The 17863-nt window shown below is 36.5% G+C and overlaps 2 protein-coding genes across 3 annotated transcripts in view; both read left to right on the top strand.

The window, feature by feature from the left end:
• The first annotated feature begins 440 nt into the window (after positions 1–440).
• On the top strand, positions 441–8274 carry myoz2b (myozenin 2b). 2 transcript variants are annotated; one of them, XM_051893734.1, is made up of 6 exons: positions 441–606; positions 1718–1830; positions 3816–3982; positions 5445–5556; positions 6285–6468; positions 7107–8274. In XM_051893734.1, the coding sequence occupies exons 2-6, from the start codon at positions 1746–1748 to the stop codon at positions 7330–7332; spliced, it is 774 nt and encodes a 257-aa protein (XP_051749694.1). In that variant the 5' UTR covers positions 441–606; positions 1718–1745; the 3' UTR covers positions 7333–8274. The 2 variants fall into 2 exon arrangements, with proteins under 2 accessions (XP_051749694.1, XP_051749704.1); XM_051893744.1 differs by lacking the exon at positions 1718–1830 and having other exon boundaries at positions 464–606.
• Positions 8275–9676: 1402 nt separating this feature from the next.
• usp53b (ubiquitin specific peptidase 53b) overlaps positions 9677–17863 on the top strand; it is a 32334-nt gene continuing 24147 nt past the window's right edge. Inside the window, exons 1-4 of the mRNA XM_051893653.1 lie at positions 9677–10241; positions 13138–13834; positions 15384–15476; positions 17233–17367. Of these exons, the coding sequence (XP_051749613.1) occupies positions 13658–13834; positions 15384–15476; positions 17233–17367 (405 nt within the window). The 5' untranslated portion in view covers positions 9677–10241; positions 13138–13657. The remainder of the gene's footprint in view (positions 10242–13137; positions 13835–15383; positions 15477–17232; positions 17368–17863) is intronic.

The following is a 17863-nucleotide window of genomic DNA, read 5'->3' as shown; positions in this document are numbered from 1 at the left end:
TCCATTCAGGATTTCTCATGTGCATTTTCAAAAAGCGCATCAAAAGAATTGAATGGAAACCCAACTGAGATCATGTTCCATTACCTCTCCCTACCCTGGATCCATTGCCCCTTTTGGAGCAGAGAGCTATCTCAGGCCTGACTATGTGTTATGCAATAAGGCAAGAGCAGGATTGTCATACTGTCCATGCTTCTGTATGGAAAGAGAAATAGTGGGGTCTATTTACTGGAAGGCCCGCCTTAAATGACAATCAAGAAAATCCCAGCCTCTGCAGCTAAGAATTACACAGACTAAAGCCCCATCACCTTTTACACACATATATACAAAGTAATCACCCACAGACATTTGTACACTTTATTCTCGAGTATACAATTCTCCCTCCCCCTTCCGTACCATCTTACAGCATTGTGAGAGGTTTGAGTGCTGAACACAGCTAAAATTAGCCTATTGATGTAAGCTGGCGTTCCACTAACACCCGCACACACCCCCACCCCAGTGCAAGTCAAGAACAGTGCGAGACAAAGACAAATCAGGCCGGATCGATCTATCTAAAAGTAAACTCTACATTTGTACAGGTAGAACTCAAGACAAACACAGCTCTAACAGGTAAGAAGAAGTTGGCCTTCCTTGAGAGAGTGTGTGCTGTGTGGACATAATGATAACCGACATGTGTTATAACAATATTGGGGGTTGTATTGTGTTTTGTGGACAGTTCTGACCCTTAAACTATGATAGCAAAACATAGATACAAAGAGATGTATTTTAGAAATATCTTAAATGGGTTGATGATGTATAAATGTGCACATAATAATGGAATGATGGCTAAAACAGAATTAAATTTTTAAATTTATTGCCACAGAAATACAAAGCATGCAAACAGACTAATTTTATTGTATAACCTTGAAAAAAAGCAAACTGTTTAATTAGGAATAACTTTCACAGATCAATTTAAGCAATACTAGCAATGTTACAAAAAAAGAGAAATCAGAGAACAATCGTTTTAAAGTTTTTGATGAGAGCAGCAAGTAAAGGGTGAAATGGCAAGGCCGTGTGAACTGTGCCAAAAAAGTTTCTATTGGCTTTGCTCAGCCTCAGTAACCCAATCTACACCCTGGACACAATGTTCTGTCACCAGCTCATGCATAACCATTGATTTATATCACTTTATGACATATGCTATCTTGTTCTGTTTAAAGATTTGGCTTGTGGTCGGATAAGTTTCACCTTTATGCTTTCATGACCGTTATGGAAGGACATTTACAGTGGCTTTGAACGCCTAAATATGGAATTTAATGCAATTAAAGGATTTGCTTTGGTTACTATAATAGTCTTAATTATTAAAATTTTATTTTCTGTTTTCTATTAAAATTGTCAGGGTGAAAAACTCCATAGCAGTCCTCAACAGATTTACACAGATGTCCTACAGTAAATTTGAACTTTATATAAATGGATTTTTTAGTTAAATTACAATGAGAGTGCCAACATATTTTGAATATCCAGAGTGGCAACATATCATGAATTTTAGCAATAAAAATGTACAACATTGTAGTTTCAATAGTAGATTAATTCATCCTATTTATAAAGCTTATAGTCTTTATATCCTTATTTATAACCTTCTTTTTTTCAGAGAGGTTCTCTCAAGACTTTTATCGCATTATCCTATAAATGGATTTTAGATAGTTCTACTTCAAGTATCTGTGTCCTTTATGTATTGCAGCACTACTGGGATTCTCATTTAAACCAACATGTCACAGTTCAGCACTCTTTCAGTGCGTGAGAGGAAGATGCAGGCAGCTGCCCTTTGCCATGAGGTCCATGGTGGTGCCAATGGTATAACCTTCTGTCAAAACCTGCTCTCAGATCAGCACTGAATGATTGCAGAGCACAGCACAAAACGTAGCTGCCCATCACAGAGAGAAACGGCAACATTTAGAATGTGGTTCAGGGCCACAGCCTCATTCTAGCCATAAATAATCTTGTGTGGATGTTCTGCTGCCTGCCAGTGGATTCACTCTGTCATTGTCATGGGCTATTTCTGCAGAGGCTAAAGTTGGAAGGATGGGGCAGGACAGCTGTGTTGGAGCTGAAATGAGCACAGAATAAAGATCATGGAGAACAAGAGAGCTTCTCCTGTTTAAACAACTTTTTAGATTATGTGCCATTTTAAATGCTTTAAGTTACATTAGACATTCCCATGTTGAAAATCATTCAATAAAAATGAATGATGCACAAAATGAATGCTTTCTATTTTAAATGTCAAGTTATGTTTGGAATCATCTTTGTAATGTGTAACATCAACAGTTTAGGTGAAAAGCTCCTGCAGCAATAGCACATGGACTTGCAACTTTTATAATTTCCCTTTAATAAAACATTCATAACCATCACGTTTTACCTGTTTATCATGAATTTAACAGTTTCTATTAAATTTCAATGTTTTTCCCATGTGACCTGTCATAGAATGTGTCTCTAACACAGACATCTAAACTCACACTAAAACCTTTTTGTATTTTTGGTTTTGTTATATCATGATATATGATATGCTATTTGAATACATGATGTATACATGCAGTATTTATTCAAATAAGAATCAAATGAAGCATCTATAAAGGTTCACTTCATAATAACTTTAATTTCATTATTGAGTCATTAACAGACATTACATTACATCTTCAGATAATGTCCATATAAAATTGTAATCATGTCATGAGCCATGTATGTTCATATTTATACATACATACATACATACATACATACATAACTATATATATTATGGGTGTAACGGTACATAGACATGACGGTTCAGTACGTACTTCGGTTTTAAAGTCACGGTTTGGTACGGGTTCGGTTTTTTAAACAAATGTGCCTCTGTGTTTAAATTAATTCAATTATAATTACATTTTCTTAAGGATAAAAATCGTAGCTAATGCTGTAAACTATATAGGTAGCCCTTACTATAATATTAAAGGTTACAATTGACAACAGAGCCAAAATTATTAAATTCAGTTGCTATTTATTTTTAGATTTATTAATCAACACTCAAATAATAATAATAATAATAATAATAATAATAATAATAATAATAATAATAAAACATGTAAATTGCACATAAGGCAGGTTTTGCATTAACTTCTAAATCTAATTAAGTTAATTTTCTACTCCAATTCAATTTGAAATATAATCATTTACATAGTTACTGTCAACTGGTTTTCATGACAAATTTATTTAAACATACATTAAATAATCAAGAAATTACCAACAGGTTAAGTAGGCTAAATATAATGAATAGGCTAATATAGTGCATATTTGAAATGCTTCTCTCCAGAGGTTATTTCTCTATTATAAACTACCGTAACATGCTGTCGACATTAAATGCCTGAGGTAAATGTAATGCTACGTGTAATGCTATTATTCTCAATGTAATGCTATTATTCTCAAGCTGTTTTGTCTGATGTCTTTCCACAGTTGAAACACATGTAAACATACTGATCAATCGCCTCTTTGTCTTCTTCTGCATTTTTTACTGATAGCATACAATGTTGCATTACCACGCGCGCCCCCTTCTGTATCTGAATTGTATTCGTTGTGTGACTTCATGCACCAAACCGTGACATTCGTATTTGGTTTGAGACGAATACATGTACCGTTACACTCCTAATATATATATATATATATATATATATATATATATATATACACACACACACACACACACATAAGTTGTTATTATAAAGCGTTATCCAATTTGGATTATCCATTATTCATTTAGGCTCTGTTGAATTATTTTGTCATAACAAAATGGTGTGATATTAATGCAGGTTTTACTATGGACCTGGGGAAGAAACTTTCAACTCCAAAAGACATCATGCTGGAGGAACTTTCTCTCTTGTCAAACCGAGGATCACGCCTTTTTAAGATGCGACAGCGGAGATCAGATAAATACACATTTGAAAGCATTCAGAATGAAGCCAACACCATTTTAAGTGTAAGTAGCATCTACACAAATACACTGGCTTGAGCCTACATGCATAATGAAGTCTATTTGCTTTTATTGTGCATAAATCATTACAACAGTTCAAAGTTAAGGATACAAATCAGTGTTATACCTAACCTACTCCTGATGTGATAAAAATGGCTCAGATATCTAATTTGATGTTTAATTCATCACTTGATCACTGACACTGAGCCTAAGACTAGGCTGTTATATAATTGTTGAACTACTGTATGTGTGGTTACTTTGTTAGTTGGTAAAGCAAGCATGTGCTCTCAGCTGAATGAATGGCAGCCACACATGGAAGATAGCAAATGCCACGTGCCCCGTGTCCTTCCAAATGTTCCTTCTTAAGGGTCAGCACTGCCAGGCGTCCCTGACAACCTACTTCATTTATCACTGTTCAAGTGTGTGTGTGTGTGTGTGTGTGTGTGTGTGTGTGTTCATGTTCACCACTGTGTGCCAAAATGCATTTATACATAAATTAAATCTGTACACTATAAGTATACATAACTTATATATACATTTATATATAATGTAATGTATGCAAATGCAAAAGCCACAGTATCTCTTAATTGCTACCAAATGAAGTGAATTATTTTAAAGTGAATAGTTGTTATAAGTGAATTGTTTTAAAAAATCTATTTTTTAAAGTCCATGTGAACCGGAAGTTGCAAACAAATTTTCACCAGTGTTGTGACATATTTCCAAGTAAAACGGAATATTGAATAGAGGGCAGGGTTTTACTTTAGCGCTTCGCCTCTCCATCTCTCGCTCATAACAGACTAACGGTTGGAGGGGAGTGGTTTAAGCGTTTTCAACCCAAGCCGTCAAACTGACGTCATCAGAGAAGGGACTCCATTCCAGATCCGAAGTAACTTTTCAGATTTTGATTAAAGATTACCACGATTACCACATTTTTTTTTTCTGTGTATTACCTTTCTATGTATACACAAATTAATTGTTTACCACAAGACTAGTAATATGCACTAACAAAGTAAATAGGGTCAATTTTGATTTCATGATGACTTTAAGAAAAGAGTGTCAGTGCTGTGACACAATGGTAGTGATTGAGCTCTTGATGTAATGATTCTGTGGTAATCTAGGCTGTGACATGTTGTGATCCTAACTATTTTACTTGAAAATAGTGGTGTTGACATTTTTAAAATCCTCCATGGAATTCTTGGGTCTAAATGTGTCTTTTGTTTAATTTTTTTTTTTTTTTTAACATAGAATGTTAAATAGTGCACTTTTGGGAAATGTACACAGACATTTTAATCTGTGTCAAATGTGGTTTCACAGTGCAATTTTAACCGTGGAACAAAGTCACTTTCATGCCACTTTATCTACAATGTGAAATTATTAGAAAATAAAAAACATCCTGATATAAAATTGTTTAGTCTTTTTGTCTTGCTACATGCACAATGTCCAAATTGAAATTGGCATTTTGTTTCAGAATGAAAATCAAGCAAATGCAGAAAACTCAGAAAATAAAGAAGTTGCATCAAAAACACCACCAAACACACCAGATCCCAGAAACCCAGCAAACCCGGAGGACATTGCACCAGGTATGTAAAATTCACCAATGTTTATTATGCACAGTTAAATCATACAATAGATAACTTCGTAACAAAAATGAGAATTGTGTTTTAGAACAAATTTTATTTCAAAACTATTTCATTTGAACAATGAAAATGGTTTATGTGAATTATTAATGGGTGTCATAATGGCAGATGAGTCAGGAGGATTGCAGTACTCTTGCTTGTTATCCACCCTCACATGCTTGTAAGATGCTTACAAAGCCTTGTATCATCTAGAGTAGGTGCAATGGAATCAGAGAGAGTGAAATGAAAATATGATAGCGACAGCACACGACACCCCCAACTTACTTTCTATTTTTAGTTAGTGAATCACTCTGACATTAAAAGGGTGAAAAGGGGTGTGTGTGTGTGTGTGTCGATTTCACTGTCTGAATGTTCAATAAATGGATGCTGCATTTGCTTTAACATAAACTTGAAGGTTGTATTGTGCTACTAAATCCAAGACAAAACTGGATTTTTAAGTTTGTTAGGTTTATTGAAGTGCAGTATGGTTCAGTTAATTCTGTTTGAGTCCAGTTTTAATCTCACTGATTCAGTTTAGTTCCATTTCTTTCATCTCCATTTAGGTCAGTCATTTTCAATTTATATGGTGTTACATAAGATATTCTTTATAGAGTGCTACGCTATATCCAGAACTTCACCAGATCAAATGATAACATGCAATCAAAGTCTAAACAGCAGAAAATGTTTTGCAGGATATGGCGGTCCCTTGACAAACATTCCTCCAGAGAGGTTCAATGCCACAGCTATGCCAAAATCCTACCACTCCCCCTGGGAAGAAGCCATCATCAATGACCCCACGCTGGCCGAAACACTTAAAGTTCACATGCCAGTGCCTGAGCCTAAACCAGAGCTGCCTGACTACAAAAGCTTTAATAGGTATTGTATTTTTTTTCTTAATGCCATCATGCAAATACTGTTTCCAACAAAAATTCTTTTTAATTTTAGAAAATACAAATGCAGTTTTTTTCAGGATATGTTGGTTTATTTTAAAGTTATCATATTTATTATTAAATATAGTTTAATGACAGTTAACATTGTTATATTTAATGTATGACACACTGTTAAAAATGGTACAGTTATTCAAGTGTATATGTTCAGTTCTGTAATATAGTATCTGTAGTACACAGCACCATCCTGAGGAGAAGAACAGGAGGTGCAGTCTCAATATCCATATATCCAATAATTCATATCTGAAAAATTTATTCATGCCCTAAAATTTGATGAAAATTTGAAATCTGAATTTATGCTGGATTATTATTATTATTATTATTATTATTTTTTACAATCAATATACAGGATATATAGGGATATATGTACCTATCCCTGATCAGTTTGATTTCATATTTATCATCATAAAATAAAAATATTTCACAAAATAAAAATGAACAAAAATGTTATATTTAGTTTCATTTTAATGCATATATATATATATATATATATATATATATATATATATATATATATATATATGTGTGTGTGTGTGTATATATATATATATAACTCTGTTTTCTCAGAGTGGCTACACCATTTGGTGGTTTTGAAAAAGCTCCACGAGGGATCACCTTCAAGCTTCCAGAGTTGGACTTGAATGCTCCTCGATACCCTGAGCTCCAGGATCCCACAGCTAAGCGGCCCACTTTCAACAGGACTGCCCAAGGATGGATCTCCGACGGCATGCCTCTCATTTTACCCACTGTCTCTCTGGAGCCTTTCGAGATCCCTGAGTCTGACGATCTGTAACACTGATTGAATCCTTCTTGTGTCCCAACCCCAATGAGCTTCATTGTGGTATAAGGTGTTCGTAGATGTCATCCATAGCTTCTGATTGCAGGCCAGATTTGTGTTTTATTTCTTTTCTTTGTATGTTTAAGTGACTTTTGGACAACTGGTGCCTCAAAACTGAAGATTCAAAAGGGTATTTAACACAACAACTCTATGAGGCAGCATTAATAATAATCATCGGGATGAATCATTTCTGTTGGGTTAAAATCCACATAGCATTGCAACTGTTATTATACTATGTTTAGCTATATCACTGATCATTACAACTTTATGTTATATATAATTATCTGTAACCACAAACTCTGAATAATACAGTGTTGATTACCTTCAAAAAACAGAAATTAATTTTGATTTATGGATGAATGCACAATGATTTTTTTGTCCATGTAAAAATTGCAAAACAAGCATACAGTAAGTAAAAGTATATACATGTGGTGTTTGTGCAATGAGTTAATTTATTGATACATCCAGGATGTTATAGTGATTTTCACTAACATTATGCATGGTTATACTGTGAAACATCATCAGTTTTCTAAGGTTGCAACCATCTTTATCAGTAATATATTTAGTACAGCATCACAATTTTGAGGTTATAATTTTTTTATGTTGTGATTAAATATTTTGCACTCTAGGTTACAGAAAATCCCATAAAGCTTTTAAAAATCATTCATTTAAATTCTGAAATTAAATTGCAATGTGTGAAACAGCCATGTAAATATAATGTGTTGAATTCCTGAAATCTTGTACTATGAAATCTTGTACTATATATATATATATATATATATATATATATATATATATATACTATTAATATAAATTTCTGAAAAATTATTCACAGTGCTAGAACATTTGCTTGTATTGTAGCTCCAAACTGTACAAATAAATTGCATATTTATTTCACATTTCTGTCATCATTTTAATATAACATGGTCAAAAAGAATAATAATAATAATACTAATAATAATAATTTTCTGCATGGTGTTTTTACCCATACAGTCTATCAGCATACTAAATCATCATCATCCAAAACAGTCTCTGGAAGAATCTGTCTCACTTACCCTGAGACATAGCACACAGACATATCCTCTGACACTGGCTATATTTAAAGGAGTCATAAGTAGCCTTGAATTTGACACTCCCTGTGCTACAGTTACAGTAAACACAAAGACTTCCAGACAGTCAGCAAATGCTTCCTTCAAGCTCTTTAATAAAATGTGCATTGAAAAACATTAGCTATTTTACACTAGAATACTTAAAGACCATTAAATAATCTATAGCATTACTGAAATATACCCTAAGAACCCTAAATAACAACAGAAACTGATTTATTTTCCCAGGTGTTCAAAACCTGATTTCTGCATTATTTTGTTAGTTTTAAAACTAATTACCTTTTAAATGGTAGATCCATCTGTAGACTTGCAGTTAAGGCATTTTCTCTTAGTTGATATCATTAGTGCACAAGCTAATTGCAGTGACTGACACTTTTTTAAGGTGGATGGAATATTCCTGTGATCTGTTAAGGAAGTTCTTGCCTGCAGCCTGGTTCCACCTCATTATTCACACAACAATGACCAACAAATGCTAATTATAGTCAGCAAAATATGTACTCAGACTCATATAAGATGAAGCAATATATTAACTGTAAGTGTACTGTCTTTCAAAACACAGAAAGGACAAGACAAACATTACCTGTGTATATTACGATCATTGTTCAGTGGGAGATAAAAAAAATCAACATCAAAATCTTGTCTGACACACACACACACACACACACACACACACACGCGCACGCACGCACGCACACACAGGTTTATTTTGCTATCAAAATGTGAGGACATTCCATAGGCGTAATGGTTTTTCTACTGTACAAACTGTACAGTAGCCCCTACACTGCCCCTACTCCTAAACCTACCCATCACAGAAAGCATTCTGCATTTTTACATTTTTAAAACATTGTTTAGTATGTTTTTAAAGCTGTTTTAAATATGAGGACTCATATTTCATGTTTACATTGTAATAACAGTGTAATACCCATGTCATTATACAAATTTGTGTCCTCATAAATCACAATAACACACACACACACACACACACACACACACACACTCACATACACATATTATATGTATACTATATATATAGGCCAACATATTTCATCACCTTTGAGTCATATGATTTTGCACGTAGGCTATTATTTTGCCCCAGTTTCGGGTAGAATTGGTTTAGCCTATTGATGCATAAGTTTTTGTTAATATCTCTGAGGTCATCCATGTCATACTGTTTTAAATCCTGGGGTAGGCTATCGTATCTGTTTTAGTCACAAATTTCGTGCGACAGTAATATGATAACAATTATGATACATATTTTTTTTTTTTTCTTTAAAATGTTGTTTGTGATGCACCAAACACTGTATTGACCAGTACTGCAAAACAATCTAAATGTCACATCGGGTGTCTTGCTTGGTCTCGTGAGAATATGAATCCACGCCCTCCAAACACGCGGGTTATTCCTGCGGAATGACAGTAAATAGTGTAGCGGTATATGTGGGGCGGAGTCAGCGCGTCTAACTCCACATCCATCAGAATAATCTCCAGCTCAGGACCTGAACGGATAAACCCTCATGTTGATGAGTGTGGAGGAGCAGGAATGCATGAACATGGACACAGCGATGCGGTGTTATTGTATTTAGGCCTGGAAGAGGATCTTTGACCATATGGATTTACTGCGCTTTATGACATGCTGAGCAATGAAGGATTCCGACAGCAAGTAACTTGAGCTGGACGCGCACAATGAACTCAGCTCCTTATGCATATGTGGATAAACACGCTTCTAATAGCAGGATTTGAATACCAATATACTGGACACGTGTAAGTGAGCTGTGCTTCTTTATTAACGACTGTGTCTCAAAACCTAGTTAGCTGCCTACATGGACAGCATTTTGGGGCATCATAGGCGCGTTCTAATGCCCCAAAATGCTGCATAGAGCAGGTCACCTGATGCGCATGCGCAGTAACAGGTGTAACGGCATGCTGAGCGCATTTCTGCTTTTGTTTATCATCTCATGTTATGCAAATACTTTTACAAGACAACATACTAATGAATTCTGTTTCATAACTACCTAAAGGGAGAAAGCACTGTTTTAAATGGCCGTATAGGCTGACACAAAGTGAATGACATTCTGAAGTGTTTTAATGCGCTTTTAATGACAAATGAGCTCATATAGACACGATCTTTGTGTTAACATTTTTCTGACAGTTTTTTCACTGTGTCGTTTAAAATATAAACATAAAAATAACAGAGTAGTTATTGTTCTATGCACTATTGTTTCATGATGAAGAATAGCTGCAAATCAATTTAATAAAACTGAGCTTTGCTACAGTATTTACCGGTCAACTCCAGAGTATTATATACTCTAGAGTAAATATTCAAGTTCTTGTGATAACCACAAATTCTTCAGAAAACCCTTCATTGTTTGTTGCAATCGTAATACTGTAAGAAATTATGTGTTCTTAGTATGAACTATGTAGAGGCAGGAATTCAGCAACAGTGCTGCAGTTGCCTACAGCCCATCATCTTCATGCAGTAGCCATGGCAATGGTCCAGCATTTACAGTAATATACTGCGACACTGCGGCAACAAGTTCTACATTCATCCTGACCCTAGCCACAGAGGCTTTGGGTAGAGGATTGCCCCTTAGCACTGAAAAACAGTCATATTTCCTTACACAGTCATCATTCTCGGACATCATGACACAGTCAAACTTTTCCTTATAGCCACCTGAAAAGGCTGGATGCAAATGCTGCCATTGATTACTGCAGTTCAAAGTAATATAATAAACAGTAATCACTTTAATAATAACAAATATAATATGAATGTCTTTACATGTGTAAAGAAATGTGTAAAGAAATGTCTTTACTAACATTTTTGGGAAAAATGTATTGTGTCAAGACTTAAAGGGTTAGTTCACCCAAAAATGAAAATTCTTTCATTAATTACTCACCCTCATGTCGTTCCACACCCGTAAGACCTTCGTTCATCTTCGGAACACAAATTAAGATATTTTTGATGAAATCCAAGAGCTCTCTGACTCCTCAATAGACAACAATTTAACCACCACTTTCAAGTTCCGGAAAGGTACTAAAGACATCATTAAAATAGTCGACGTGACTGCAGTGGTTCAACCTTAATTTTACTGCAGTGGTTCAACCTTAATTTTATGAAGTGACGATATTTTTTTCATCAAAAATATCTTAACTTGTGTTCCGAAGATGAACGGAGGTCTTACGGGTGTGGAACGACATGAGGGTGAGTAATTAATGACAGAATTTTAATTTTTGGGTGAACTAAATGTCAAGCATCTGTCATTCATGTTTAGTGAGTTTGAGAGGTGTCGAAGTAGTGCCTCATAGCCTAATGTCTAAAAATGTAGTACTGCAAATGAGAGTTAATTACAAAAAACACAAGAACAAAGAAAAAGTAGCTTGATTTTTTTTTATAGAACATTTTAATTGCATATTAGAAAAAGTATCATATCTTAATGCAAAATCATATCATTGCCATGTGATTTTGTGTGGCAAATACAGCACAGAAGAATTAGTACATTTTGCTTTGAATGTGTTAAGCAGCATTTGTATATGAAAGGAAAGACTTGCTTTTACAACAGTTTGTATGTATTGCTCATTTAACACATTTTTTAGATTTGTTTTAATGGAACTATACATTAAAATGTAACACCATTATTTAAACTGAAACAGGTTAGTGGGAGTGGTTTGATTTTTCAGTCAGTATTTCTCAACACAGTGAAAGAAGAATGCTAAAGCAGGATGAAGAAGTCTACATTGTGCAGTTTTCAGAAAGATAGATATTTAAATTTTTTGAATCATGAATGCAGTAAAGATGAATGTGTTATGGTTTATTAAATAACCTATAGCAATTTCTTTCTTTTTTTTAATGGATAAAAGTCAACCATGCAAAATAACCAAGCCCTTTCAAGTCCAGTAATGGATCAGTTTAATTATAAACAGATGTCAAGTCTATATCATGTACTTTTTTAAAGTAGCTGCTTACAGCTACATTTTAGTTTTGTTCTTGGCAGCCTATCTTGTTTTCGGCAGTACTCTTTTATTGGTTGCTTACCAAAGACCATTAGAGTAGCTATTTTGATATTTTATCTTGCCATTGTCATTGTGCCTCTCAACACTGAAGTGAATACCAGAGATAATGTCTAATAAAATGTTTGGACTTGGCCTGGATATTCTTTCTAAGCTCAACCAGTAAAAAGTTAAGCAGTCAGGAACTATTTTAGGCCCTAAGATCATAGGGTATACCAAACAAATCTCATGCGAAAAATGTTACTGTTTTATGTTTTGGTGACTTTGTATGATTTGATACATAAAGATCACCATAACCCCATCCCTAAACCCGTCAGTGGGCCATAAGCAGGTTGTAGGAATTCCCCACAAATTCGCCCAAATATAAAATGACCATGAGAGCATGTTGTGTAAACTTTCAAGAATTTAGAAGACTTTGTTGTGGCATAGAGTTTTTTAAAAGAACAAACCATCCTGTCATGAAATGCAGTTGATAACTGCTGAGTATGATCTGAAACCAAATATGTGGCTTCTAATTGTAATAACACCAGAGTTCAGTAAAATGACTATACTGTAGTAATCTGAAGTAGCTTTCTATTTAACAACATTTTTTTTCCCCTATTACTTACCTCCTGTACCCCCAACCCTTCTTTGTGTCTCTTCCTCTCTGTAGGTCTTCCTTTGTTAGCCAGTGTTCTTCTTCAGTGCCTGTCCTGAGGAGCCTTTATGAATGACCCCCTTCAGTGACCTCCATTGACTTTGCTGGAAATGCTGAGGAGAGTAATGGATTTGTTCTTCTATCTGCATCCATCCTCTTATTGCCAGTGTGCCTGGATGCAGATGACTCCTCACATACAGAGGAGACAGAGTGTGATCATTGTCATAGTAACTGCTGGACTGATAAAGCAACGTGCTGCAACTTGTGGCTAAAAGTCACATTATCACATTAATTGAAGAGCTACTGTTTTGAATGATTCCTTATATCCCAATGGTGTGCTGTCAAATCCTGCACATCGGAAAAAAAAAATCCAGTGCAGTATATTTTGCTATTTTTGTAGGGCACTGTGAAGTTGGCCTTCTCTGTCAGGTACAGGGACTGCGGTACTAATGTTGCCTAAAACAAATGCATCAACCTCAAGTTGCTTCAATAATTGACTCTGGTTGCTTGCTGGAGAGGGCCAGGCTCCAACCTCATGGCATGGGTCAAACTTTTTAAAAAGCCTGGAGGCAACATGGCTGGTACAGGTACCTTGAGTGGAACAGGGCTGGGCAAGTCCTACCAGCCGGGCAGTATGATCTCTCTCGCTTTGACCAAAGGTCTTCTTAATGAGCCAGGCCAGAACAGCTGCTTCCTTAACAGTGCTGTGCAGGTGAGTGAAGTGGTTTTAAAAGCATGTGCAGGTGTGTGATTTAACGAATAGTTAAAGGGTTAGTTCACCCAAAAATGAAAATTCTTTAGTCATTAATTACTCACCCTCATGTTGTTCCACATCTGTAAGACCTTCGTTCATGTTCGGAACACTAAAATATTAAAATAGTCAACGTGACTGCAGTGGTTCAACCTTAATTTTATGAAGTGATGAGAATACTTTTTATGCACAAAAACAAAACAAAAATAACAAATTTATTCAGCAATATGTTCTTTTCTGTGTCATTCTCATACGTTGTTTACGTCCAGCACTTCCAGGTTCTACGTCAGAATGCCGGCTCAGACGCTGTTCACGTGAGCAGCACGACACATACCGGCCGATAATGACTTGCCGTTCTGACATAGAACCTGAAAGCGCTGGACGTAAACAGCGTATGAGAATACTTTTTATGCGCAAAAACAAAACAAAAATAATTACTTTATTCAACAATTTCTTCTCTTCCCTGTCATTCTCTGGCTTAGTATTGGCCGGCGCTGTTCATGTGAGCACCATGACGCATGCATGTGATGCTGATGCAGGAGCCAGCTAATACAAAGTCGGCGTTCTGAACACGGAGGCTCTGCAATGTGTCTTTAACATAAACTGCGTAGGAGAACGATGGTAGAGAGGAAATTGTTGAAAAAAGTCGTTATTTTTGTTTTGTTTTTGAGCACAAAAAGTTGCTTCATAACGTTAAGGTTAAACCACTAATAGTTAATAGTCACGCTGACTATTTTAACAATGTCTTTACTACTTTTCTGGACCTTGAATGTGGTAATTTTGTTGCTTTCTATGGGAGATAAAATAAACGTCTCAGATTTCATCAAAATATGGACGAAGGTCTTACAGGTTTGGAATGACATGAGGGTGAGTACTTAATGACAAATTTTTTTTGGGTGAACTAACCCTTTAATCAACCAGGTCCAGAAAAATCCACCACAATCCCCCTTTTCAAGGATACTATAAAGAAGATGGATGTATGGAAAACAATCAGTCATACACTTGGAATAAATGCTGAGAGGTATTAACAGAGATGAGATCATTATGCCAGGCTAGCAAACAAAACATAAAATTACCTCAGGTATCCAGCGCTAGTTTTGACAACATTGTCTGGCTTCATTTGAAGTTGCAGTGGAAAAAGACTAGGTGTTGTTTTAATTCCACTATATTGACTACGTCAGCTAAATTCACTGTTAGATTAGATCGATTACACTAGCTAGATTCACTTGAAACAGCATGCTGAGGACATCTGCTGGTTAAACCATGTACATGCAACAAGAACAGCTAAAACATGTTCAATGACATGTTGTACACACTTTGAAACCACCGCGTGCAAGCTTAGAATAAACAGACCGTTATTGTTAGTTGGTGTGGAAGCAAATATAGCTATCGTTATAGTTATCTTTATAGTTATCATTCTTGGTGTGAACGGACCTTAAGGGCGCAAAAAGATTGAACAGTACACTGACAGGCTGATTATAAAGAAACTAAAGACCAATTTTTCTTACAGGTTCTTTGGCAGCTTGACATCTTCAGGAGGAGTCTACGACACCTATCTGGCCATTTCTGCTTGGGCGATGCCTGTATTTTCTGCGCTTTAAAGGTGCGCATGTGAAGGCTCAAATGTCTTAAATTCTAGTGAGCTTCTAGACAACATTGAAAAACAATATGAAACATGAAAATTGTCTCAACTTGTGATTGGCAAATTTATGGTACCTTTTAAAGTCGGCATTGCAATGTAAAATTGCGATAGTCTTTTCTTCCCAATTGTGATATACACCGATGAGCCAAAACATTATGACCACCTGCCTAATATGCTGTTGGTCCTCCGCATGCTGGCAAAACAGTGCTGACCCGCCAAGGCATGGACTCTACAAGACTGCTGAAGGTGTCCTGTGGTATCTGTCATCAAGATGTTTGCAGCCGATCCTTCAAGTTCTGTAGGTTATGAGGTGGAGCCGGCGTGGATCAAACTTGTTAGTCCAGCACATCCCATAGATGCTCAATTTGATTGAGATCTGGGGAATTTGGAGGTCAGAGCAACCCCTTGAACTCTTCATCACGTTGCTCAAACCATTCATGATGTTTTTCTTAACAAAGTTTACCTATCCAATCAGCGTGAGAGGAGGCCTATATATATATATATATATATACATAAACGACTCACCTATGTTCCTCGACAGTTTTCTGCATCCCTCCACCACCTCGTCTCCTCACTCTCGCATGGTTACTATCCTAACAGGGAAACGGGGGGAGCACTCTGGGTTCTGGGCATCGGCTTGTCATTGTCCCACAATGCACTCTGGTGCCATCACTTCCTTAGGTCCATGTGATGTAAATGAAAAGGCCTTTTTCCACTGCTCCAAGGTCCAGTTCCGACACTAGTGTGCCCATTGTAGTTGGACAGGGGTCTTCATATGCACTCTGATTGGTAACAATAACCATCATTAAAATTTTGTGTGACTTGTGCCACAGTAGACCTTCTGTTGGCTCAGACCAAACGGGATAGCCTTTGTTGCCCTCGTGCATCACTGAGCCTTGGGCACCAACACCCTGTCTCCTTGTCCCTCCTCGAACCATTGTTGGTAAATACTTGCCACTTTTAACTGGGAGCAATCCACAAGCCTTGCCGTTTCAGATATACTTTGACTCAGTCATCAATTTGGCCCTTGTCAAAGTCACTCAGATCTTTACTCCTGCCCATTTCTCCTGCATTCAACACGTTGATTACGAGAACTGATTGTTTGTTAATCTACCCAGACCATAATATATGACCTTGTTAGGAGATGACCAACGATATTCACTTAATCTGTGACTGGTTATAATGATTTGGCGCATCAGTGTATATCAGAGTGACTTGTAGTGCGGGACTTGATCTTGTCCATCGGGAATTGATTGGATTGTTGAATCGTTGGATTGTTAGATTGTTGTTCTTTGCTAATTGCTGCAGTTGTTTCATGTCAGTGACAGGTTGCTGGATTATAGCCCAGTCCTTGTGCTGGTGCACACATCATCAGAGAAGAGATGTTGCTGTGAGGGGGAGGGGGAGTTAATGTTTTTAAAAAAAAAAAATAAAAAATAAGGATGTACACAGATAAATGATTTATGAGTATTCCATAAAAACAGTTTGTCAATTTTGATTCCATGGTGACTTAAAGATCTAATTTTGACCAAAATTTATGAATAAGGATATCTGAGACGACCAAAGTTAACATGACACACACATTCATAATCAGATTTGTATATCTTACAACAACCTTTCGATACTCTTTCTCAATGAAGAATATTGCATTTCTGAATTGTGTGTACTGCATTGCTGAGTTTGTATGTGAGGTTTATTGGGCTGTTTCTTTTTACAGAGCATCTTCTGTCAGTTCCAGCAGAGTCGAGAGCGGGCTCTGCCGTCAGACACCCTGCGTCACGCTCTGGCCGAGACCTTTAAAGATGAGCAGCGCTTCCAGCTGGGCCTCATGGATGATGCAGCAGAGTGTTTTGTATGTCTGACTTCAGAGAGAAAAATTAGTAGAATTTCAATTAAGTTGTGATAAAATCTGTTTATACCTCTGTTTCCACTTCGAAGTGGAACTCTACACTGCGTCATGGAGTTGATGCTATGGGATCATGAGCCAGTGTCTGAAGCATGTGTGCTACACGCCAATCTTGATTGGCTACCGCCATCAGGTGACATCACAGGTGCAACAGCAGGGTATATAAGGGAGCCTAGAGAGGACGTCATCAGCTTCTTTGTCTTCAGAAAGCCGTTTGTTTGCAAGCCGGGTGTGTGAAATTTCTGTTTTCTGTTTGTGGCTAGGAGTATAAAAAATGTCTAGAAAGTAATTCTGTGTGTGTTGCTGTGCCAAAGATACATAACACCCAGTGATCTTCCTGAGTTGTGTGTTATGTGTCTTGGAGTGGAGCATGCTTGATCAGCCCTCGAGCAGTCTGGTTGTCCTCACTGTGACCAGTGAGCAAGCTCCGCTTCTGCCTGGC

The sequence above is a fragment of the Ctenopharyngodon idella genome, chromosome 1 (genome assembly GCF_019924925.1).
Source record: "Ctenopharyngodon idella isolate HZGC_01 chromosome 1, HZGC01, whole genome shotgun sequence".
NCBI lineage: Eukaryota > Metazoa > Chordata > Actinopteri > Cypriniformes > Xenocyprididae > Ctenopharyngodon > Ctenopharyngodon idella.
The sequence above is the reverse complement of the archived record's forward strand: the minus strand, read 5'-3'. Positions and strand labels throughout refer to the sequence as shown.